At 36.5% G+C, this 25,391-nt stretch overlaps 1 protein-coding gene across 3 annotated transcripts in view; it reads left to right on the top strand.

Annotated features, from left to right (window-relative positions):
• Positions 1-25,391, top strand: part of METTL15 (methyltransferase 15, mitochondrial 12S rRNA N4-cytidine) — an 86,560-nt gene that overhangs the window by 26,363 nt on the left and 34,806 nt on the right. For all 3 annotated transcript variants that reach the window (XM_086895447.1, XM_023928491.2, XM_023928492.2), the window contains exon 3: positions 12,838-12,974. In XM_086895447.1, the coding sequence (XP_086751573.1) occupies positions 12,838-12,974 (137 nt within the window). The remainder of the gene's footprint in view (positions 1-12,837; positions 12,975-25,391) is intronic.

Genomic DNA, 25,391 nt, shown 5'->3' with positions numbered 1-25,391 from the left:
ACTGAAAAATGAACTATGTTGCTACTTGTTTTAGAGTGTGACTGTGTTTAGCTACAGTTAGAGTTACTTTATCAGTAAAATTGTAGGGTTTCTTAAAATATGGCAAACAATTTCTGTAAAATATACTACAAAATTGCAAAAAAAAAATTGTAAAAGTAATTGTAAATTATTTTGAGATATTTTAATATAAAACGAAAAAATATAGTATTTGTAAATATTTTTTGTATTTCATAGATATATGGCTGAACTCTAACATGGTCCAAAGACATTCTATTAATCTTTTGAAAAGAGGACTAACGTAACCTGCATTTTTGCTTGCAGTGTTTCTTCTTCCCTTGTTATTTTATACTTGATCTTCCTAAGGAAAAACATTGTCTTTTCTGAATTCATACTATGACAAAGACTTTAATTACATGATAACTTTCTTATGAAAAGGCATTTCTGTTGGATACTTTAAAGAAAAAGTGATACTTCGTGTTGTTTGGAGGCTAATGTTTCCAGAAAGATGACAAGTCCCACGTTACTTTGGGTTTCTGCATGTATAATTAAAACTTTCACCTTTGGATGGTGAGATTCAGAAGCCTATTTTTAATATGTTCATATATGAGCTACAAAGAATGAAAATAAGTAGAGAGAGAAGAGAATTTGCTGAGCTGGTTACTGGAAAAAACAGTTACTAAACTTATTGTGTGAATGATGTTAAAACCAAATTGGAGATTATTCCCAGATGACTGCCTTTTGACTTACTCTTATGGAAGAAGAATGTATTTGGAATTTATTTGAAAATCTGTTGAGGTTTTATTTGTTTATTTATTTTTTCTTTTTAATAGCCATTAGTTAATCAGTAGGGAATGTTAAGTGAAATAATATTACTAAAAGAAAACTGTTTAAAATGTTTGGATGAGTAGATTTTTTGATGTTGATGGTAAATTACTCTTAACAGCAACTTTCATTCATATTGTAATTGTAACTTTGTACAACTTATGGTCTTCAAATTATACTTCATCCAGAGATGAATAATAAAAATGTATACTTTTTCAGGGAAATTGTATTTTTCTGGAGTGGGCTGTGGTTGTTGGTTGGATTTTTTTTTGTGTGTTTGTGATTTTTTTTTTTTTAATTGGTTAAGATTTTGTTTTATTACTCTGGTATGTTAATTGAGCATATATTTGCATTGTTACTTGCCTACAAATGTACAATTAGAAGAAAGGACTGCTATCAATAATTATTATTTATAATGTTATGAAGATAATTTCCAGCTATTGACAGAAAAATATTTGTGAGATTTCTACACACTGTAGGGTTTTAAGCATTCTAGTCAGATCAGAATTGTAAGCTGAGTCCAGCCATGAACTTCAGTTGACAGAAAAAAGACTCCATATGTCTTTCAGACGAAAAGTGATCCTACTTCCATTAGTCTCTTTTAAATAGATTGTTTGTTACCATAAGATGTTCCAAAGTCAACACTGACCTTTTGGATTATTCTGTGTAACTGAGCTGGTGAAAGTGACTTTACCTGCGTGTGACTTTGCACTGGCACTGCAATTAATAGGTTTGGGATTTTTTTTTGGTTTGTAAATGTTAATTTATGTAAGTTTTTAAAGAAGTGCTTTTTATTTTTATTCCTACCTAAATATGTTCACAGTGACCTAAGGAGAATGGTTCAAAGTTCCTTTTGTATTACATTATTTTATTTGCTGCACACAGTGACCATCATAGTTGGTTCAGAAATAATTGTAAGCAAATTAAAATGCAAAATGATGCCTGAAATAGATTCTGTGAAGAGAGATTTGGAATTATTTCCTTTTTATCTCTGACAAAATTATACCTAAACAGTGCCTTTAAAATTATTACACGATCATAATTTAGCTTCCTGTTGGTTATTGTCATCTTCTGGGCTTGTTCAGAATGTGTGTTAATAAAAGATAGTCCTAAGTTTTTTTTCTTTCCTGGTATATTTGGTCATGATCTGTCCAAACTGCTCCAAGACACATGGCTTCAAAAGTGATGAGCTGCAGAACAAAGATTTTCTGCATATATCTCACATAATAATTCTAGACTCATATGTTTTGCTGTACTTTGCAAAAACTAATAGTAAAATTTCTTGGAAAAAGCTCATAGTCCATGTCAGAAAGAAGATGAAATGGTGATTGCCTGCTTTAGAGGGAAATTATTGACAGAATTATATGTAGTACATATATAGTGCTCTAAGAAATGCAAATGTTGAATACATGGTAAGTGTTTAGGCAATTTTTTTAATGTAAAAAACTTGGCATTTCAATTACTGTTTTCAGCATATCTAAACAATACTTTTAATATGTTTTTAATACTTTTTAATATGTTTTCCATGTCAGAGAGCTCCAGGGGCAAAATTTGCTGACATAATTTGATTCAAAATCAACAGTTTGTGGAAATCTTGATTGTAGGCTTGAGTTGTGCATGCCTTGGAGGTGACCTGGAGAAAGAGGGTAGGAGAAAGGTCGTGTTTATTTTGTTGGCCAACAATTTCAGCAGTAAATGCGGTTTAGATCAGATTTTATGGTGAAAATACATAAACCAACACTTTTGCTTTCATTTTCACTTTGCTACAGAACAGGTTGTTTTCCTTTCATTCAGTTTTTTGCAAAAACATTTGCATTAGAGCATAACATCCTCTCAGAATAATTATGTTTTCTGTTAATTAAAATGCATTTTCTGGAGCAGGTAGTGTGAGAATGCTTTAAATCATGTTGGTCCCAGAAATAGCTTAACTGGCTTATGTGAGCATGGAGAATCACACTGTGGAAGGCCAGTGTCCACAAAGGAGACAGAGGAGTCCTGCAAGAGTCAACTTTATTCAAATAAAGTGAGAGAGGCAATAACCCTGTGGGGTCTCTCTCAAGATTTTGGAGGACACATCACCTTTTATCCTAAGCTCCCAGCCACACATTGCTCTCCTCCTTTCCCCGTTGACTGAGGGACTGGGAAGGGGAAACCTTCCCGAACTGCCTGCCAGTTATTCCCCCTTTAACACCTATCCTCCCCACATGGTGCATTTTGTGACCATTAAAATGAGCTTTCAGCCCACCCTGGGCAGAGAAGTTAATATTCATGAGTCTATTAAACCTGTGCACTTTCCCCCTAAAGTTCAGAAATTCAGGGTGTTGGGCTCTGCAAGAAACTTGCTTGGTTCCATGTTCATAAAGACCCCCACAGCTGATCTTCCAGGGCCCGACTGGTGCTTTCAGACCGAGTCATTTGTGAAGATATTAACACCCATTTCTGCTGTCACATGGAACTAACACCTTGCCACGTTAAAGCACTGGGGTGAAATAAATTTTAGAGCTCCATGGTACTTGGTTGCCCATCTTCTGCAGCCTGAATTAATTTTCATTGTACAGCATATAATACATATATGTACAGTTTAATGTTAGTGAAAAGCTGTTGCAGTGCATCTGTGCTCTTTGTGTTGTATATATTATATTCTGTTGGTATGCCCTGTCACCCCCAGTTCAGTCAGTTTGCCCCAAGTTGTGTCTCCTCCCTGTCACAGCCCCTCCTCCTCATCCAGAATGTTCTCTGTCCCTCCCCCTGGGGTGTCAATCCTGTGTTATGCCTTCCCCCCTGAGTGTCAATCCACCCTTATCCCTGCCCCTGTTCCAGTGAGTTCCCTGTCCTTGTGCCAACCCCTGCCTTGGAATTCCCCTAAACCAGGACACCCCAGTGGATTGTTCACCTGCTTGTCAGTTTGTGTCCCCTCCTTGTGTGTCCCCATTTGTTGGAACCTTGTAAATCCCACCTTCTTTTCCCTACTTCTCCCTGATTAGCTAAGAGATTGTAACCGCCCCCTGATCCTTCCCAGTATAAGAACCTTGCACACTCTTGGTCCCTGCTCTTTGTCCCTGACTCCTTTGGACAGTAAGCCTTTTCCAGGAACCCGTACAAAGAGCCCCCTCCTCAATCCGTGTCTCCACACCCAGCTCCAGCTCTCAGGACGTGCTGTGGAGCAATAGCTCTGAGCTGCACTCCAGGTCATGCTGCTCCTGGAGTGTGTCCCACTCTCAGCATGGTGCTGTGGTGGTGGTGAGCTAGCCTGGGACTCCAGCACCGTGTCAGAAAGCAGTAACTTCAGTTTTTGGAGATTGTAAAATAATTTGGACAAAATGGTTTGTCTACTTTTTCTTTGTTATAGAAAGCTAATTGTATCATTACCTGGTATTGTATAGTAAAGTTACTGAAATATCATGATTTTAGCGTTCATTGGTATGTGTGTACGGAATGGAATTATAGATATATAGTTTCCTTGTGCATTAAAAATAGTAATAAAAAGGAAAATAATGATATTTTTCTCTTCCTGGAATTACTGTGCAGCATGTTGTTGCATGCTGTGATATGGGAAGTTTTTTTCTGAAAACATTTTCGTTTCTCTGTCCACCTGGACAATTACCTTAAAAGTAAAGCTTTTCAATATCTCCATAGATTCCTGATTTTTATGGTGAATCATGGTGAATTCAATGCATTTTGGTGAAGTAATAAAGAAGTGGAATTAAAGAAAAACCTCAACAATATACAAATCTTGGTACCTTTGTCTGTATCCCAAAGAATGTCTAAATAGCTGTTAGGACTGAATGAAATGTCAGTAACTTAATTTGGATAAATATTACGGATTTTAAAGCAACAGAACTTATTTTCCTATCTTCTGCTATAGAAACCAGATGCATTTTCTTTTCAAATCCTTGCTCATCCACTGAAGTTGTAATTGGTCTTCTATTGATATTCAGAAAACTAGTCAGAATATCATGAGACATATTTTTTATTGTCCTTAATTACTACTGCTAGCTGGGAAGAAGGAGGCAGCAAATCGGGACAGTTCTAGGTTGTTAAGTTTGTTTTTTTAAGCACTAACTTTATCAAACGGTAGTTTTTCCAGCTAGTAAGATTTTGTGTGTTTGTGTAAATTTATGCATGCTCTAGTTGAATTCTTATTGATAGTTTGGTGGAGTCAAACCTGGTGTATTTCCTCCCTGAGGTTTTCCTTTCTTCTCCATGCATATCAGTCTTACCATTTGTAATTCTGTGTGGAGACTGGTTGTGGAGCTGTGATTTTGGGAAGATTTTCTTCTTAAAGCAGTGTTTGCCAGTATCTCCTACCAGATGCCTGTTTAGGATTTTGGGTGTTTTAAGTCCTGCCTGTTGGCTGGAATAGGATTGGAAGTCTGTTTGGTGGTGCCCTGTGGTATAAGTTTTGTTTCATGTTGTTGTTTAACAGAATCCCTGTATTAGGATGATTGGAAAAAAATAAGTTGGAAGTTCAGACGTATTTTTCCTTCCTCTTAGATGGAAATGATTAGAGATTTTATTTGTCCTACCGTTGAATTTTCTCTGTTTATTGAAAATATAATTCAGTGAGGTTGGTTTTAACAAAGGCCAGCACTGAATACTCATTAATTAATTCTGTAAACATCAATTCTCAATTTTGAGATTTGCAGAAGGAAAACAAAATACTGAGGAACTCGGAAGAGATGGCCTTTTCTCACAGTGGACTTTGAAACATGTGCCCAAACAATAGTCTATGTACTTCATTCAAGAAACACTGACAACAGTAACTATTTTTAAAATGTCTCCATTCATACTTTCGCAGTGATTAACTGTGAAAGATGTGGTAATAAAAGGATAAAGCGGATCAGCTTTTTTTGGGGGGAAAAAAAGAAATATCAATGCTAGAAAAAGATTCCTATAGAGTTTGTTGTCACTGCTCCCCACTTCAATTCAGCTTTTCTACTTAGTGTATATTAATTAGTCAAGTGTCATAAAATAATAAGCTGTAGAAAATTCAAGGTGTTTGAACAAGAGGTCAGATGTATTTTATTGCACTTAGAGTTGATATTTGAAAAATAAAGCAAAGTGGAAAACAAGTTGTGTTGTGACAATGAACATTTTCTGTTGTGAATAACAAGGAAATTCAGACAAGTTTAGAGAACATGACTCATCATAGAAACACCAGAAGAATGAAGTAGCAAAAAGCATCTTGCAATGTGTTGATTATTTTGTTTATATTACTTTTCTGTTCTCAGGATTTTTTTTTCCCCACAAAAAGATGGAATAGATACAAATAAAATCAGAATAAATACGTTGATACAGACCAACAGTGCCTGGCAATGCAGTAATAAATATTTATTGTTAGCTTTAACAAACTTCCTAGTATTTTGACCTTCTTTGCATTTTCAAGCAAACACTAGCTCTCATTTCAAGTATGAAAAATCTATTATTGTGAAAAATGTTGGCTTGACATCCCTCTGAGAAAGATTAGTAAAAACAGAGAGAACCACTGTGATCTAGCTTTGATTGGCTTGGAATATACTAGTTGATGGTTGTTTTAATATTACAGAAGTATTACAGAACCTATTTCTCTCATCATGTAACCAGATTCTCATCATGTAACCATTCATTTTTGTGAACTTAGTTTTGTTAGACTATTCAGTATAACAATACTCTAAGAAAAAAATATTGTTACTTTGACATTTACATGAATGTCAGTTACATGAAAGAGTGTCCATTTTATTTTTCTTTCTTCAGGCAGTGGTTTCCAGGTGTTTCCTTTTCTTCTAGTGGGCTAAAATATTAGGCAGCATAGCTTGGATGCTGGGTAGCTGTTCTTCAGTTTTTCATTGTAGTATGTTTTGGTGTTTTTTTTTTCTCCCCCAGCCTGGTAAAAGTGGAAGGAGTGCCATTTTCAAAACAAAAAAATGCAAGTTTCTTAAAAATATTCTAACATCATAATTGATAAAACTGAAAAGATACTAATTTTGTAATTCTTTGTATCTCTTTTTTTATCTTCTGGAAGATGAAACTTTAATTGTGAGGTCGTGGGGCTGTGTTCTCGGCTGTTGCAGCAGGGTTTGTGGATCTATTTCCTTTCTCCCACAGGAAAGTTCTGTGATTCTAGTTTATCATTTGTAAAACTGAGTTTTGGGTGGAAAGTCCTCCATTAGGCATGTATCACTGTTAAAATGTTATATATAGTATTGATGTGGTACTGGCAAAGCATGTGATTTTTGCAAGTTAATTTTTCTTCTGCTCATATTTTAAACTTGGCATCTATATTGTTTTCTATTCTTCTGCTCATGTTTTAAACTTGTCATTCGTAGTATCTTTCTGTTCTGAAAACAGCATTACTTGTTTTTTTGCACCTCAGGAAGTATGTCTTTCCCATTAGGTAAAAAAGGTAACTGATTAGGGAGGATTCTTTTTCCTTTTTTTGGCTATTAAGTAGGCTTTGAGTAACATTTTCCTCTAAAAATATCTGGACTGATTTTAACACATAAGACTGCAAATGGCAAAATTTAAAGAGTTTTACATTATATAGAGATCATGCAATATAATTTACATAGTGTAAGTTTCTTTCCATGACATGAAAGCTGTCTTCATTACCTTCTAAGTTTGATAATTCTTATGAGCATTTAAGTTGGAAGGAGTACCACAAAAATGTTCTGCTCACTATACTTGAATGGGTGCCATTCAATGAAAAGTTTCTTTTCATTGGGAACAAATGCCAACAACAGGATACAAGGGTATCAGAGGGGAATAATTGTGTGGTTGTGTATTAAATCATTGAATGAAGTGCAAAACAGGACTGGGAGAAGGAACGTCTTTTTCCCAGGAAGGTTGTTTTGAGGCTGATTTTTATTTTATTTTTAACCAGAGAACTTGGAGGTAAGATGGTTTAGGTGATTACACTTGCTGTAAACATGCAAGATGGTCATTATCAATGATTTAGATTTTTAATTTTTTTTTTTGTAAACAGAAAAAATGGATAAATAGGACTTGGGATTGATTAAATAATTATGCAGTGTGAGGTCACTTTTCAGGGAATAACGAGTCTTTCTGTTTTTAGAAGAAATTTTATGTGTTGGAAAGAGTCAGGAAAATGCCTTCTGTGTGCTAGTTTATCATAACATTAATGATCTTTCGTTATTATGTAAGTGTGAGCAAGGTGAGACAGTTTGTCTAGACAAAAAGGTAAATGGCGGGAGTTTGTCATGTGGTCAGCAGTGGAAGGGAGAGGGATTGCTCATGAAATACCCAGGATAGAAGATTGTTTGGCATAAATCTTCATGTCCTGTGTTCCAACTCAGTATGTCTTAGATATTTTGTACAATTTGCCAAAGTCCCTTGCAGCTGTTGTCCAATATGTTGAAGTCCTTTTTCAGACAATACCAGGGTTGTGAGAGGAACAAAAAACATTTTTTGAAAGATCATCTGATGGAGTTCTTGAAATAATTAAGGTTAGTAGGGGAAAATAAAGTTGTACATATAAAGGATCAGATTACTTAAAAAAGGGTATAAAGCTCCTGCCTTTAAAAAAGAAAGAGGAAAGTGGAAAATACTGGAATAGTGAGTTTTTAAAAATAAGTATTATGTAGTTTCAATTTATGTGTCATTTTTGAGTTTCAATGTTGTGTAAGTTCTGCAGTCTCATTTTGTTACACAGCAAAGGAAAAACAATTACAAAGACTGTTAAATGTTGTGAAGTAAACTTTATTACATGTGGAACAATAGTGGAATTATAGATCTGTGATAACAAAATGAAATGCTTAAAAGGTATTTATATGAGAGCTTTTCAGTAAAAAGTCTTGCATACTAAAGTGATAAACTCAAACTCTTTGTGTCTCTCTAACTGTACTAGAGCTAGTTGTAAAATGAAAGCTGTGGAATTTTTGTTTGTTGCTATCTGTATGTCATGAAAGAGCCAAATGGTTTCTAAAACATACAGTCACAAACTGATTATAAAATTCCCAGGTGGACTCTGATGTGACTATCATAACAATGGAATGGTGAGTCACTGCAGGAGAATTAATGTAATAATCTTTTCCAGTATTTATAGGACCGGGAGGATAAAATGTCATTTAATTTTATTTGATTAAAAACTAGTAGGCAAGAGAGAAAGAGGAAGAAAAAAGTGAAGCATCTTTTATTTCAGACATGAAAGATGGATGGAATATATAAAGAAGTGTATTATAAAGCAGTGATATATTACAGTGATTAATTTCAAATCTGATCAATGCTCCAAAATGGTCATGTTAATATCATAATCATTCCATTTGATAACTTAAGGTGATAAGTTTTTTTTTTAGGTTCTAGATGCAAGGTGTAGCTTTTGAGTGGAGCAGCTAGATTATGAGGAATCAAATGTGAATTGAATCAGAGCTGTATCCTCCTGTATCTAGTGCTCTCAGATTAAAGATCATGTCTACTGCTTAAAAGTTTGTTTGGTCTGTGTTGGTTCTTTCAGAAAGGGCAGTGGAATTCAGTGAGTATGTGTTCATTCACAGTTGCTGCTTGCATGGATTCTGAACTAAAGCTGCTTTTCAGTGCTGTCACAATATTGAGAGTTTGTCAGAATGTCATGGTACAATGACCCCTATCCTTTATCTCCTCTGCTTTGCATTGCTAGTATTTATTTTTGGTTCATTTTCAAGATCTTCTGTATTAATAAGCAGCATGTATAAGGGGCTTGTCAAGCTAAAAGTTTTATCAAATTTAAAATGAATGAAAACAGAAGGAGGATACCCATGAGGAAAGGTGGAACTGTTAAAACATAAGTATTCTTGAATGAGCTATAAGATCTTCAAAAATTCATCTGGAAATAAAAACCTCAGGGTTACTGAGGTTTTGCTTAATAAAGCAAAATTATCTGGATTTGGCAAAAAGGTACCTAATTTATCTTTCCCTATTTTGCTGTTCAAATGTGATGAAACAAAGGACATTCTATGTAATACAGAAGTGTTGGTGAAATAAGGATCAAATCTGTTCAGTACTTTCTGGAGATGACCAGAGAAGACATGTTGGATGTCTAGATGTTTAGAAGACAAAGAGGCATACTAGAAATAAACAAGTAGTTAAACATATTATTGGGAAAAGATTATTTTCTGGAAATTCATGTTATTAATGAGTTTAAGTGGAATAAAATTATTTTTCCAAAGTATTTTAAGGATAGAAGTAGCTCTTCTGATGCTTCCTGTACCTTCCATGATTCTTCCTGCCAGCATCATAAGTCTGTTTCAGGAAAGAGAGTACTGATGTTTTTGAAAATTTTCATCTGAATTTTCTAGCTATGATAAAGAATAAGAGCATTTGTTTGTTTTTTAAACAAAACAAAACAACCAAAACCAACCATGAAGACGTGACTCATGCTGATTAAACTTTTTTTTTTTCCAAGAGGAATTATGATGTAATTTAGATTGGTTTTGACTGTAATGTGTTGCTGTAGAATAAGTGCAATCCTAAATCACACTTGGGACTCCTGTGATTAAGTTTTTTGAGTGCATTTCTGAGTGGGTTAATCTTATGCAGTAAAAAGAAAAAGGTGGTTTTAATTTTCTGTTGCTCCTCCACATATTTCTAAAGGGATTTTTCTAAATGGATTTGCCTACAGAACTAGAATATAAAAGTTAGAGGTCTGTTTATTGCTTATGTACATTATTGCTGGTAAAGATGAAATGGAAATAACTTGAGTGGAAATCAAAGCATAACAGATATACCCTGGAAATTTTAAAAGTAATTTAGGAGGATTTGTATCTTTTCTAGAATTCATGTTCATTTTTGCAAGTTTCTAAGCTAAATGCAGAGTTCAAAATTACATTTTTATATTAATAATTTTCATTGAAGAGAGATAATAAAAAAAGTAGCTAATTAGTTTAATATCACACTCAATAGCCAGTTGTTTTTATGGATTTTTATGGGTGTAGTGGAAGTAACAGTACAATGCAAAGAAAACCTAAATGGATTGGAATCTTTGTCATAAGGGAGCTTTTCTGAATCTTAGTGGCATGTGAGAACTTAGAGAGAACATGGTTGGAATTTTCAGCATATGCAGGTATATTTACAATCTAGCTAAATTCTTATGTTCAGTCGTGTAAAAGAAACAAACACGTTTTTTAACTGTTTCAGTTTTGTGTTTATAAATTGGTTTCAGTGAGTATACTTTTGTTTTTGTTAGGGTGGAAGATAAATCAGAATGCTTAAATAGATTGTGGAAGCTTTTATATACCATGGATGGGTGTGACCTTTGTACCATGATTTTGTCTTCTAGATACTGCTTACAAAAAAATTCTGGGTCAGTGCTTTATTTTTTCATCTGAGTTATGCAATTTAATATTGGGTGATCACCCAACTAAATTCTGTTTCCTTCATTAACTTAGTAAAATATTGTAGGAAACTTTCACTTCTAGAGCATAAGTTTAGGAAACATGATAGTATAGCACAAAGAAATTGTGTTAAATAATGCAGCCTAAAGATCTTAAAAGACACTTGCTCTTACTTTTAGCCCAAGTAGAGTTATAATATTAGTCTGTGTATTATTAAATGTGATTTTTTTGTTTCTTTGGGTGTTTGGTTTTTTTGTTTGTTTTATTGTTTAGGGGATTTTCATATGTAAGTCTTCATGTTTTCTAAAAAATGTTTCTTGAAAAATGTTCAGGTCTTCGTTGCTTTTGAATTTCTGTTCTTATCCAAAGCAATTTCTGGTTGAATCTTAGTTCTTTAAAGAGTTAAACTGAAAAATTTCACTTAAAAGGTGCTTACCCTTGAGATGTATAATTTGTGAAAATAAGTTTAGTTTGTATTAATTTCTGTTTAATATGACTGTAGCCTCATAAGTAGTCTTCAAAACCTGTTTCACATAAAAGATAATCTGAGAAGTGGGAAAAAGCCCCCATGCAGATATTAATATGGAAGTAAATGGAGAAATTTTTTTTTGAGTTTAGTTTGAGTTTCCCCCAGTCAACAGAGGTCAGTTCAATCAACTGAGAGAAAAGACCTATGGAATACCAAGATGCAATACTCCAAGAGAGTAATTCATGTTTTGTACTTTGGTTTAGATACATTGTCAAAGAAAGCAATAAAAATCCTTTTCTTTCTCTGCTCCAGTATGCTTTCCCTAGACTGTAGAATTATAGTTAGTAATTTGAAAAGAAAGTATTTCCTAAGTGGAATTGCAGTTGTACAAGCACTGCATTGCTAAGTGAAGAGACAGGTATTTCTGTCAACAAAAATAGTTGCTGAATTTTAGTCAGTCAAGTACCAATGTTCTTAGGCCAAAGGAAGAAGGGGCATAGGGCAAGCTCCTAGAAGCACTACTGCTCCTTTATAGGTGAAAGAAGACTTGACACAGCATGAAGTTCTACTAATTTTGTAGCCCAACCTGTCCTGATCCAAGGTGGGTGTGTCCCAAGTCACTGTTTCTTTGGAAGGTCTCAGGAGCAAAGCCTCATGGTCAGCCTGTTGGTCATACAGATGCTGATACAGAAACCTCTCTAGAATGGATCTACAGAAGCTGCAGAGCTGTCAGGAGAGCAGTGTTCACCTTTCCACAGTCTCATCTCAGCTGCCTTTCTTCTTGTTCCTTTCTTACTCAAGCTGGGACCAACTGGAACCTGCTCAGTTCCTTAGTCTCCTGTCTTTGCAGATAAACTTTACTCCAGACATTCTCCTCCATGATGTGGCTGGGAGTCAGCAGCCTTTTCCAGTCACTTTAACTCAATATCAAGTTTGATGTCACTGTCACCCTTCCCAAATATGAGACAATGATTTTTTTTTTGTTGTTTTGGTGTTGTTTAGTTTGGTGTTTTTATTTGTTTGTGGGTGTTCGTTTTTTGTTTGGCTTTTTTTTATTGAGGGGGGGAGTGGGCTGGTAAAAGATTATTCTGACATAATTGCAATTCTGCAAAAAATATTTCCAAAAAAGGCAGTGGTATATTTTCCTCTAGTACATGAGGGGGATTATAAAAATAAGTTTTAAATCAACCATCAGTTTATCACTGCTGTGAGGTAAAAGTTGTTTGTGTTTTCACTCAACAGTGCTTCCTTGATATGACGTTTGGAGCCGGCGGTCACACAACAGCTCTTCTGGAGAAAGCCAACAACATCACTGTGTATGCACTAGACAGGGATCCCACAGCTTATAAAATAGCTCAGCAGCTTGCAGAATCTTACCCGTAAGTTGTCTCCTCCTGTCTTACATATGGTTGAAATAAGGTTGGTACTCAGGTATTTTATACATAATTTAATGTATTTCTATGGTTTTTAATATCTTATTGTAGAATAGCATTCTATGCTGTATGTGCCCTGTTGAACAGGACATCCAGCTTGTTTATGAGTATTTGCATGCAGCTGCTTCTTAGGTTTTTGGAGTTGAATGTGTATTTTGTAGTTTTAATTTTAAGTGTGCATCAAGTAGTTAATTTTATATTTAAAGATAGATTTAAAAAAGATTCACGTGTTCTGCTTGCCTTGAGATGATTCTGGTTGCAGAGTACTACAAAAACATATCTTTGTGGTACTTATTTCACAAAAAAATGATGGAATAATATGTTTTAAAATAATTAGGTAACTTAAATATGGATTATGAATATTTTAATTAAAATACCCCAAAATAATCGTAATTCATTATTAGGTTTGCTAAGTGTTTTGCCACTGGCTTCAGAAACTACTGAACAATTTAATAAGCTACGATTTCTGTGTATAGCTTATACTTCAATTTTATTTTTAAATAAGGGTGCTGCATTTCCTAAATGAACAATTGCTAAGTGCAAATTTTTACATATTTTTTAGTTATGCAAAGTTCTTATTCCTTTACTTAATTCAAGAAGGAACCCAGTCAGAACATCAGTGCATTCATGCAAAAGTGTGGAATTTATAGAGTTGAATATGAGCTGTTCAGAAAGTTCAATTTTCAGATCTGACCAAAAAGTAAAAATACATAGATACAAAATAAAATAATACAAAGTAATCAAGACTTAAGAAATTTAGGTAAGGTAGTGAGGAGATAATACTCTCTGTCAGGTTGAAAACATTATTTCAAAAGAGCTTAAACATGAATAAAAGCAATTATTTCTAGTAAGAAGAAATCTGGAAGAGGAGGATGAAAAAACACCTGGTTGTTCAGTCATGTTTTCCCACATAAAACAAAGTTCTAAGGCAGCAGTAATATTCAAGCAATGCAGAAGGTGTTCCTCAACTTTTCTAAGATAAAAGCTAGACTGTGCATTGCTGTCTTCATGAGTGTTTGACAGAGAGCCAGTGGGAGAAATGCAAGCATGTGTCAAGATAGCATAGCTAAGTTTCTACTCTGCAAGACCACTTACATATATTTCTCTAAATTTTCAGTTCTTTTTGGGCTGAAGTGACATGCAATGTATACTTACAAATTTGTGGAATTCCTCTCTCCCCTGTTATTTCTCCAGAGAATGCTCTTTTTGACAGAATGCTCTGAACAATATTGTCAAGGAAAGTCCATTTTCTTTTAAACTAAGCCTGCAAACACGTTCTGCCAAATGTCAAGGGAGTTGTAAAGTCTTCTGTTCTTTTTGTCATAGAAAAAAAAACAGTCTTTTAGAAACATTCACACAACATAAAACAACAATGAACAGTCTGAATCAATGTAAGTTTATCTGAAAGTATTCTGTGCAAACCTGGATGTGAAAAGTTTATTTTCCAGATAGATGAAGAGATTTTACAAGTGCTGGCTGCTCTTCTGCCAATAATTGACATCAATAATTTTCTGCTTGTTTAGAAAAGATGAACTTTGTATAGCAGTTGATGTAACTTATTATGGTTTGAGAGACAAAGAAGGTTTCCTAGTTCTTATTTTTGATGGTGGTGTCTACATTTGTGGATGCAAGTTATCCTTAGAATGAAGTGGATCCTTAAATAACATAGTGTTGTTGGTGAAAAGTCTCAATAATTGAAAGATGACTGCATCACCTGGATATGTATTGTAGGATACAGAGCCATATTCTTATTTGCTCTGGTGTTTTTCTTCATTTCCTGTCTTTCCTATTAGAAAGAACAGGTGTGTCCTTTTTCACAAGATAAATATTGTATTTTCTTATAATAGTTTATGTTAAAATTTATGGCAAAAGAATATTCTGTATGTGCTAATTATTAATCTGATTTCCCTGGGAAGTCAGTTGCATAAACCATTGTCAAATTAAAAGGAGAAAGGAAGTATAAGAATGTAATTTGTAAACAAGTAAAGCTAGCGTTTCCTTACAAATCAGTTGAGTATAAGGGATTTACTTCTGAGATATGGAGCTTTCATAAATGGATTTTTTTTTCAGTATTCATTAAAAGATAGTTGGTCTAAAATTATGGGATTTTCTTGGCTTATTTTCTGCACTGTATTAGAAATAAACCTTGTATCAGTTCAATTCAAATCTATGTGGGCATCAAAAGCTCAGGGAATTCATCCACTTGACATCTGTATCTGGTCAGGTCTATTCTCAGATTAAACAGTTGCCTGGCTGACCATGGAGCCACAGAAATAGTTGTACTATCTTAAAAATGGCAGTGGCAGCATGCAGTTGCAGTCTAAGAGAAATGTAGGGCTGTCCCTTCTGTAAGAAGCACAGCCTTAGATGTACCTCGCTGAACAACTGCAATACAGAAGGATAAACATCCTCCACTTTTTTCTGTTCTGAGGTTTTCCCCACATCTTCTGTTTAGCATTGCTATTTAGAGAGAGGTTATTTGACTTGCTGAAGTGGTTAATTTGCTTTGGAGGTGGTAGCACAGAGTTGGGGAAGAGGCTGTTGTGCATCCATAACCATTAAAACCTGATTTCCACTGTCTGAGACTGTGAATGCAATGGGCAAACTGAAAGTCATACTCCAACTGAATTTTCTGTTGCCATTTTTTTCCTACTTAAACCAGAATACCACATGTGTTAATTGTTATTGCTTATTCTGGTTAGGTGACAATAATCCTAGTAAAATCATACAGTTCTGATATTCACGATATGGCTTTGTTTTTTAATGTAATCTTTTTGGATTTCAGAAAAGTTTTTGATTCTTTCTTTTACCATATTCTTCTGGACAAAATGCCCATTCCACAGCTAGATAAACACATCACTGTGCAGTGGGTGAGCAACAGGCTCACAGGCTGGGGACAAGGAGGTAAGCTGAATAGGGTGACATCAGACTGGTGAATGGTCAAGAGAGAGGCTTCAGCCCTGTGGTCTTCAGCATCTTGGTGAAGGGCTTGGGTGCAGGACTCGACAGGATACTAAATAATTTTGCAGATGATGCAAAACTGTAAAGAGCTGCTGATTTCCTGGAAGGCAGAGAGGCTCTGCAGAGAAACCTGGACAAATTAGAGCTGGGCAATCACCAACCATACGAAGTTTCACACGGGTTGTGTGAGGGACTAAAATGTTAGTGGTGAATGAGTCAAAACAATTGGCCATTTGTGGAGTTAGTAGGTGCTTTGCTGATGATATCCGTGGTAACAGCCCAGGTGGCCAGGAAAGACACTGGGAGCTGGGCCTGTGAGGTCTAGGGAAGACTGAGAGGTGATTTCATCAATGCATTTAAATATGCAGGTGTGTGGAGGGTGGTGCCAGATTTTTCAGTGGTGGCCGGTGACCAGACAAGGAACAATGGCCATAAACTAAACCACAGTAAGTTCCACCTCAACATGAGGAAGAACTTATTTAAGGGTGTTAAGGGTGGCAGAGCACTGCAACAGATTGCCCAGGGAAGTCTTGGAATCTCCCTCTGGAGGCATTCAAAATATGCATGGATGAGTTCCTGTAACACCTGCTTCAGGTGACCCTGGCTTGGCAGGGCAGTTGAACTGGAGGATCTCCAGAGGTCCCTCCAACCCTAACAATTCTGTGAAATATGCCCAAAGGTGTTGTGGGAAGAGTAGATAAATATGGCTAAATTAAGCTATATAAGTTGTATATTCAGAACTTATAAATTAAATCTCCAGAGGTCCATCTAACCCTAACAATTCTGTGATTCTGTGAAATGTGCCCAAAGATATTGTGGCAAGAGGAGATAAATATGGCTAAATGAAGGAATTTTTCTATATTCAGAACTTATAAATGAAATCCTCCATGTATTTAACTGAAAGATAGCTGCAGTAATAAGTCACTGGAGGAGAAAGCTGAGGAAAAATACATTTGATGTTTGTATTTTAAATGTGTCTCTATTTTTTGATAGCAATTTTATCAGAAATCTGAAGAGGATAGAGTTCCAGCTGCAGCTCTCACATTCATTTAGTTTTGCTGTTTATTATTTTTATTTTTAAAAATATGTAGTGCTGCTTTAATAGGGAGAAAATGGGTCAGGGTCTGTTAGATATTCAGTGTGTGGGTGGGAATCCTTTGACGTGCTTTCTGGGGAAGCCACTAACTTGGGAATTGCTGCTGAGAATCCAGGAGAACAAGATAAAATTCAGTCAGTAGCAATATATATTACAAGTAAACCCTTTCACGCCCACTGAAAGGAAGAGGGTAGAGAGGTGGCTGAAATCTGTTATTAATTAAGTAATATCATGGAAAATTTTAAGTATGAGAAACTCACTCAAAGCCAATGTAGAGGAAAAAATACATGCTTTGTAATTCTCTGAGCAGAATGAGAAATTGTACCCCAAGAGTATGGATAAATAGTGTAGAATTCCTCATGCAATTTAAATACCATTTTATTATAGTTTTAAAGTGATTTTGAGGTGTGAGGTTGCTTGTGGATTTTGCTTTCAGAGTTACACAAAGTTTGCAGAAAAAACGTGATAGCTCAGCTGTGCATTGTATGCTCTAGGGTGCATCATTCTGGGGCTGCAGGATCATGTCCAGGGAGGCTGCAGTTACTGGTGACCAGCATGGGACTCCAACAAGATGGGCTTCTGCTCAGAAAACCATTTATTCAACACAGGAACAAACTCAGATCCAGAGAGAGACAGCCCCAAACAGGAGCAGGGGGTGGGTTTTTTGGGACAGTTTAAGGTCAGAGTCTGATAGGGACATAGCAAGTGAGAAACCCCAGAGGCTCAAACGCAATCCCAACACCCTGGGCTGCCACCCCAGGAGGGTCTGGGGTGGGACAACTCTTCCTGAGCTCACAGGGCACATCCCCTGGGGCAGAGGGATGGAGTTGGCACTTCCCTGGCTTTAAAGCCATGCCTCTCACTTGAACAATGCTTATCTGAAACTAAATCTTTGCCTCCCTGGGCGAGGGCACCTCACAACTGCCCATTTTTAAAATGGAATTTTGATTAGGAACTTAGAATGTTTCTAAAACGTACACAATGGAAAACCCAAGCCCCCCACAAAGCACCCGTGGGACACCAAAAACATTAGCACCCAACAACAACACACATTAAGCAAACAAACACAAAAGGAACAAAACCAAAAACACACTTAGGACTCGGCCAGCAACTGGGAAAATCAAGCAGTGGTGGTAGTTAATAAAACATAAAGGTTTTTTAGTTCAGTCTCTTCCAGTTTTTGATTTTCTTCTTAGGAAGGGAGTAGTTCTTTGATCTCCTCTTAGGAGGGGCAGAGTTGTTAGTGTTCAGCCTTGGCTCTGGTGCTGGTTGCACATCCAGAAATTGTGTGGTCAGCAGGATCTGGGAAGTGATTGCCCCACCACATTCGGCACTGATGAAGCTGCACCTCAGGTCAGTTTTGGGTCCCTCACTACAAGAAAGACAATGAGGTGATGAATCATGTCCCGAGAAGGGGATGGAGCTGGGGAGGGATCTAGAACGAATGATGCGTTGAGGGGTGGCTAAGAGAAATGGGGGTGTTCAGCCTAGAGAAAAGGAGACTAAGGGAGGACCTTCTTCCTTTCTACAACTGTCTGAAGTTGTGTCAGTCTGTTTTCCCAGGTAATAACCATAGGACAAGTGTAAAGAGCCTCAAGTTGCACCAGCAGAGGTTTAGATTGGATATTAGGAAATATTTTGTCATGGAAAGAGCTGTCAAGCACTGAAATGGGCTGTCCATTCCACCAGTGAGGTGCTGAACTCATCATGCCTGGAGGACTTGGTGACATGGTGTAGTGGTGAACTTGGCTGTGCTGAGCTAATGGTTGAACTCCATCTTAAAGGTTTTTTCCAGCCTAACTGATGCTGATTTGGGTATCAGGCTTGTCCTACATAGCATAATTACAGAAATCTCACTCCAACATTACATCGTTTGAAACTGTAATTGAATAATTTGTATGTGCACGTCTTAATTTTCTTTTCATTACAGATTTAATGGATTTTGATTCGTTGTGTGGGCTGCAAAATCTTTACCTGTAGCCTGTAGTCTAGTAAGTTTAAGTTCAGAAAGTGTTTCTACCACTTTTTGCTGGGATGACTACAGACCATTTCCAATATTAGTTAAGTTTACTTTTCATATACTGGTTACTTAATAGACAGTTCTCCTTTCCACCCCACTGCAGGGGGAGGGAGTGGCAGAAGGGGAAGCAAGCAGCCGGTAGGTGGTTTGGAACACTGGGGAGCACCATTCCCAAACTGTGACACAATATTAAAAACATTCCCATTGGAAGAGATCTCAGGATGCCTCCAGACATATCAGGCAGTCAGTATGATCCATCTACTCATGTATATGAATTATCTTAGACAACTTTAGACATCCTTAGACAATGGAAGTGTAGGTTAAGCACCTTAATTCCTTTCTGGCTGAAAAAGCTGCACCTTTTAGACCATAGATGCAGATCAAGAAACAAAGAGACACTTCTGTTGGCTGTGTTGGCCAGCTGTGTTGGCTTTCTTCTATCACAGTTTTCCATCAGTGTTTCTAGGAATATTCTAAAATGCTAACTCCTTACATAATGAGAGGACCATCATTTAAGTTGATAGAGAGGGATAAGAAGCTTCTGAAATAATTTAAAACAAGTGCAAACCCATCTATGTATTGGTTAAGGAGATGGAGCTGAATCTGGGTGATTTGAATTCCTTTTTAAATACAAATGTCCAGATCCTTAATTTATTTTTAAGGACCTGTTAGTTCAATTTCATGGAATGCAATATCAAGTGTTACTTTAATCAGTAGTAGTTTCAGACATGTTAATTATATTCTTACTCTTTTTAAAAAGAGTATTATTCATCTATATCAGTGTGGTGTAAAAGTGCTCAGAATATCTTTAAAGTTTACTGTTACAGCTTTTAAACAAAGAGTATTTCTAAGAATTAAGCTTTGAAGATTAGTTTGGGTTGTAGATTTTTTTTTTTTCTAAAAGGAAAAAATGTTTCAATACCCATCAAGTAAATAATTATCATACTGAAATAATCTTTGAACTTCTATTATCTGTTAAGGAGACATCAGTTTTTTCTTACCACCAGTTTTCCTTCTTGGTTTTGATGATAAAGTTTCTTATGGGTGTTTAGATGACTTAAGGACTTTTGTATTGCTTTTGTAACCATCTCATTACTAAAATCCATGTAAATGATTGTAGAACTTAAATTCCAATTATTAGCATTTTACAAAGTATGTTTCAAAAATATTTAGAAATATCTTTTATAAACAGTTAAAGTTTTTTATTTTTCAGATGAGCAGTAGAGGTCTGGGTATATTTTCATTACAGTAACAAGAGCTTGCAGTTTGATTTTTAAAAAATAATCGGTGTTTCATAAAAAATAATTATACAGGATAATATATTTTCTAAAATTTAGTTTTTCATAATAACAGAACTCCTCCTGATGAGAAGGAGGAGGGGAATATAATAATTTCTAATCAGAAGGTTTTTGTACCTGATATCTGGTTGTCTACAGATCTTTTTTGTCTTGATAAGAGGATAGTATTTTCATATTCCATAGCAAGTTTGTTCTAGGCTGTATGTTTAGCTAATTTTTGTTCACATTTACAATGGGGCATTTACATTTACATTTAGGCTCTCTGCACAAATCAAGCTGGCATAAACTGTATTAAAATACTCCTTCTTGTATCAAACATTACAGACAAAAGTTTATTTCATCAGTAGATAGATGATAATTGTTGAGGATAGAAGACACTAGCAGTTTTCAGTGAAGATGGAAATTACATAAATGTGTAGACAAAAAGATACTTGTCACTTACTAAGAAAAGGTCAAGACTTGTTGGTAATTAAGATAAACATAATTTACTAAGTGGCTAACTTAAACAAAAAAAGCTGACAGTCTCTGATTCATAATCTTATTTTTTCTACTTTGATGAAAAGCAAAACAGGTAACTAAATAAAAATATTTGTAAACACATTTTTGTATCAGAAGTGAGCTTCACACTTCACTATGAAATATAAAAATGTACAGAGAAATTCAGATTATTTTAATGATTGAGTCATTGGGCTTCAAATACTGTTATTCTTAGATGCATTAGGATTATGCATATAGGTGACATAGACCATAAAAATGAAATACTTTGACTGCATAATTCTATTTTTTTCTTGTCATGATAATAAACATAATTTGCATTTTAATTTGATTTTAGTCTTTGTGACTCAGCTGTGCCAAGTATTGTACAGAATATTGAAAGGACTGAAAGCAAAATCAGGCAGTTAATTGCTGCTTTGTATTTGGATGCCTGATAAATTCATCAACTTAGCTTGATCAAGAAACAAAGATTTGGATAGAGAGATTTCAGAGGGTTTCTGTGTAAAACCTCAGTGGAAAAAAAAAATGTAATTTGGAATGGAAGTTGCCTGTGGCATTGTCACCTCTGAATGGTGCAAAGGTTTGAGACCAATATTGACTACTAAGTGGCCTTGACACACACAGATTTATAAGAAATAATACGAAGTGTCATATCTCAGCAGCACAATCTGTATTATTGATACTGTTTATACTGTCAGTCCTACTGTGGTCATGAGAAAACAGAGGCTGCTGCAATTTAAATATTTCAATATAAATTAGAAAACCAGAACCAAATTCTTTCTGATAATGATATCTAGATTGGCTCTTCAACTTTAAGAAGATCTATGCCACCTGCCTGGCTGGGAAAGAGGAAGATAAGGAGCACTTCTCCTTTCCCCCAAGCCTTCTGTGGGAAACCACCTTTTTTGTTTTTTCCCCCTGAAAACCAGCATCTTTGCCTCTCCAAAAATCTAAGAAGTGCTTTTGCAAAGCTTGGAGGCCAGCTTCTAAAACCCCCAATTTTCTGTGTCAGGGCAGGTTTAATCCACTGCTGCATTGTCGCTGCCCACCTTTTTGGATGACATGTACTGGCATTATCTTCTGTCAGTTTAAGGCAGTAGTTTATTCATGACTACCATCTCTTCCTAATGAACAGAGTAATTAGCAGCAAAAGGCAAGACAAAAATCTCATTCACCTGAGTATGAGAATGAGTTTTGGTTCCTTGCAGTACAGTCTGGATAAGGCTGGAGTGGTGTGTGGCATGCAGCATTTCAGTGGATTCAATCCATTCTGAAGTCTGCTTTTCAGTGGATGTTAGCACCTAGTGAGTGCAATATTAAGATAGGACCTTCTGGTATTTTGTGTGATGGTCTGACCTGCCACCAAGATGGCCAAAGATATGTTGGTGTTAAATAAAAGGACAGGTTGATGGAGTAGTCTGAAGAGGAAAAGGGTTTAATGTCAAAAACAGCAGAGTAAAAGCTGAACCACACAATGGGACACATCCAAAGACCCCAAAATGGGGTAGGTAGGATGTATTTATAGAGTAGGGTAAAGGGTGGAACCTGAGGGTGAGGATCCAATAGAAAGCAGGGATGAGGAATATGTAAAACATTACAGGGGCAACACAACCAATGGGAGTAAAGAGAACTGTGAACTTTCTAGAACTGGAACCTTATTAAGGAAACTCTATTAACATATTTTCTCCCATGGAGCAGTGATGCAGGAATCTTGCTCACCCTAACTGCAGTGTGGGTCTGGGCTGACTACAAGCCAATTTCCCAAGGTCTTTGGGCAGCTCAGCTCCCACAATTTAGTAGTGTTTAAGCCAAAAACTGATAATGCATGAAATTATGCTAGTACATTTTCATATTCTAAAAATAAATAATTTAAATTAATTTTCGACAGATAAGTAAAAATTATGTGTCACGAGAGAATTGAATGTGTAATTTTTTACTTTTCCAACTAGCAGGACCAAAAATGTGTGGAAATTTTGAATAATCAATACTGTCACTTTGTTAAGTTTTATGTTGCAGTAAATCTCCTTTTAGTTGAGTGAACTGACCATCTTGGATACTGCTTCAGTAGTATAAAGGGCAACTTCTTATTTCAGGCTAACAAAATTTGGGTATGTAAGGTGAAACTTTTTTATGCAGAAATTTACATCCTTAAAATTATATACATCAATACCAGCAGCTAAGGAAAGGCTGAATACAAAGGTTAATGCTATTGTGGTATTCTTTATCATGGTACTGAGGGGGAACCCCACAAATGGGTCTACTTTTACAGTGTGCTTAAGGTAGAATTTCTGTGTTGTGGTGTATGACTTGTATACTTCAAATGATCTTACTTCTGCCTGTTTGGAAAGCATACTGTGCCATGAAAAAACTCAAAATACTTTCCTTTTTAGCCTTCTAAATAACCCATTGAAAACATTCAAATAGATTAACAATAATATTAGCTAAAATGGATGGTAATAATGAGAAAATACATGACTGGTCATAAAACCAGACTTCGAGCTGGTTGTAGTATTTGCTGTATAGAACAAAGTAGATGAGAAGTCTCAAGTCATTCTTGTGATAGAAAATTCCACAGAATCACAGAACAGGTCAGGTTGGAAGGCACCACAGTGGGTCACTGCCAACCTCCCTGCTCATGCAGGGTCATTGCACAGGATTGTGTCCAGATGGTTCTGAAATATCTCCAGTGAGGAGACTCCACACCCTCTCTGGACAATCTGTTCCAGTGCCACCTGCACAGGGGAGAAGTTCTTACTCATATTCTGGTGGAACTTGCTGTGCATCAGTTTCTGCCCGTTGCTTTGTGTCCTGTTTCTTGACATCAGCGGGCAGAGCCCGGCTCCATCCTCTGACACCTCCCTCCAAATACTGACAGACACTGGCAGGGTCTCCTCTCAGCCCTCTCTTCTGGAGGCTGGGCAGACCCAGCTCCCTCAGTCCATCCTCATAAGAGATGCTCCAGTCCCTTCATCACCTTTGTTACCCTCCACTGGATCTGTTCCAGGAGCTCCTCGTCTCTCCTGTGCTGAGGAGCCCAGGACAGGGCCCAGCACTCCAGATGTGCCTCCCCAGGGCTGAGCAGAGGGGCAGGATCACCAGCCTGGACCTGCTGGCAGTGTTCTCCCTGATGCACCACAGGACACCCTTGGCCTTCTTGGCCACAGGGCACACTGCTGGCTCATGGACAATTTGTCATCCACCAGGACCCCCAGCTCCTTTTCCACCAAGCTGTTTTCCAGCAGGTCACTCCTCAGCCTGTACTGGTGCATGGGTTGTTCCTCTCCAGCTGCAGGACCCTGCATTTATTTCCCTTTGTTGAATTTGAGACAGCTCTTCCCTGTCCATCTGTCCAACCTGTGCAGGTCCCTCTGAAGGGATGCACAGCACTCGGGGGCTCTGGCCACTTCTCCCATCTTTGTGTCATCAGCAAACTTGCTGAGGGGGCATCTGTCCCTTTGCCCAAGGCACTGATGAGGGAGTTAAACAATCCTGGAACCAGCATTGAACCTTGGGGGACACCAGCAGTGACAGGCCTCCAGCTGGGCCCTGTGCCACTGGTCACAGGCCTCTGGGATCTGCTGGTCAGCCTTTTCTGCATCCACTGAAAGGGCTGCTCCTGCAGTCCACACTCCCCGAGTTCACTGATCAGGATATTGTGAGAGGCTGTTGGAAGCTTTCCTCAGGTTTAGGTAGAAAATATCTACTGCTTATTTCCTTCTTGCTCTTTCCAGGTATTTGGACATTTATGGGGTGCTGGGGAATTTAGCAGAATAGAACAGCAGACATGGAAGACATTGGTTTTCTTGGTCTCATTTGTTTCTTTGTTTTGCATGGTTGCATACTTGATGGATAAGGCACCAAAACTATGACTGAAGAAAACCTTGAATTCTGTTTCCTTGGATATTTTGCAGATAAAAAATGGAGTGAAAAAGAAATCTCTGTAGGCTTTTGATGTTAATTTGATGTCTTTTTTCATAGCCCTTTATTTGAGATACTAGTTTATTATAAATTCAGATCTATTGTAGCAAGAATTATGAATTTTAAAATGTTATTGAATTTTAAAAACTTAAAACTCAATACTCCTTTTGTGCAATGACTTCATGGCTTAAAATAAGAACTGAATCTCATTGTATAATCAGGGGAATTTCTTGCTTTCAAAGGAATATGTTTTCATTTTTAATTATCATAATTAATAAGATATTAAACATTGAAAAATGGAAGTGTGCAGAACCAAAAATGTCATGTTCTCCCCAATCTCTAACCATTGCTGCAGGAAGAAATGTTAGTATTTGGGTGCCAGTCTGGAAGCTTCTCAGTGATTTGGTGTTGCACATTTAATAGAACTAGATAAATACATGATAAAATTATGGTACATAAAACTGTTTATGCATTAATTCTGCATTCAGATGTGCTGTGTAAAGTCTTTAATTACTGAATACTTTTGAGTTTTCCACTCAAAATTTGATCCCCTGGCAGGCTGGACAGGTTTTTGT

This window comes from Cyanistes caeruleus, chromosome 6 (genome assembly GCF_971803275.1).
Source record: "Cyanistes caeruleus chromosome 6, bCyaCae1.hap1.1, whole genome shotgun sequence".
In the NCBI taxonomy this organism is placed as follows: domain Eukaryota; kingdom Metazoa; phylum Chordata; class Aves; order Passeriformes; family Paridae; genus Cyanistes; species Cyanistes caeruleus.
Note: the sequence above shows the minus strand (reverse complement) of the source record. Positions and strands in the feature narration are given on the sequence as shown.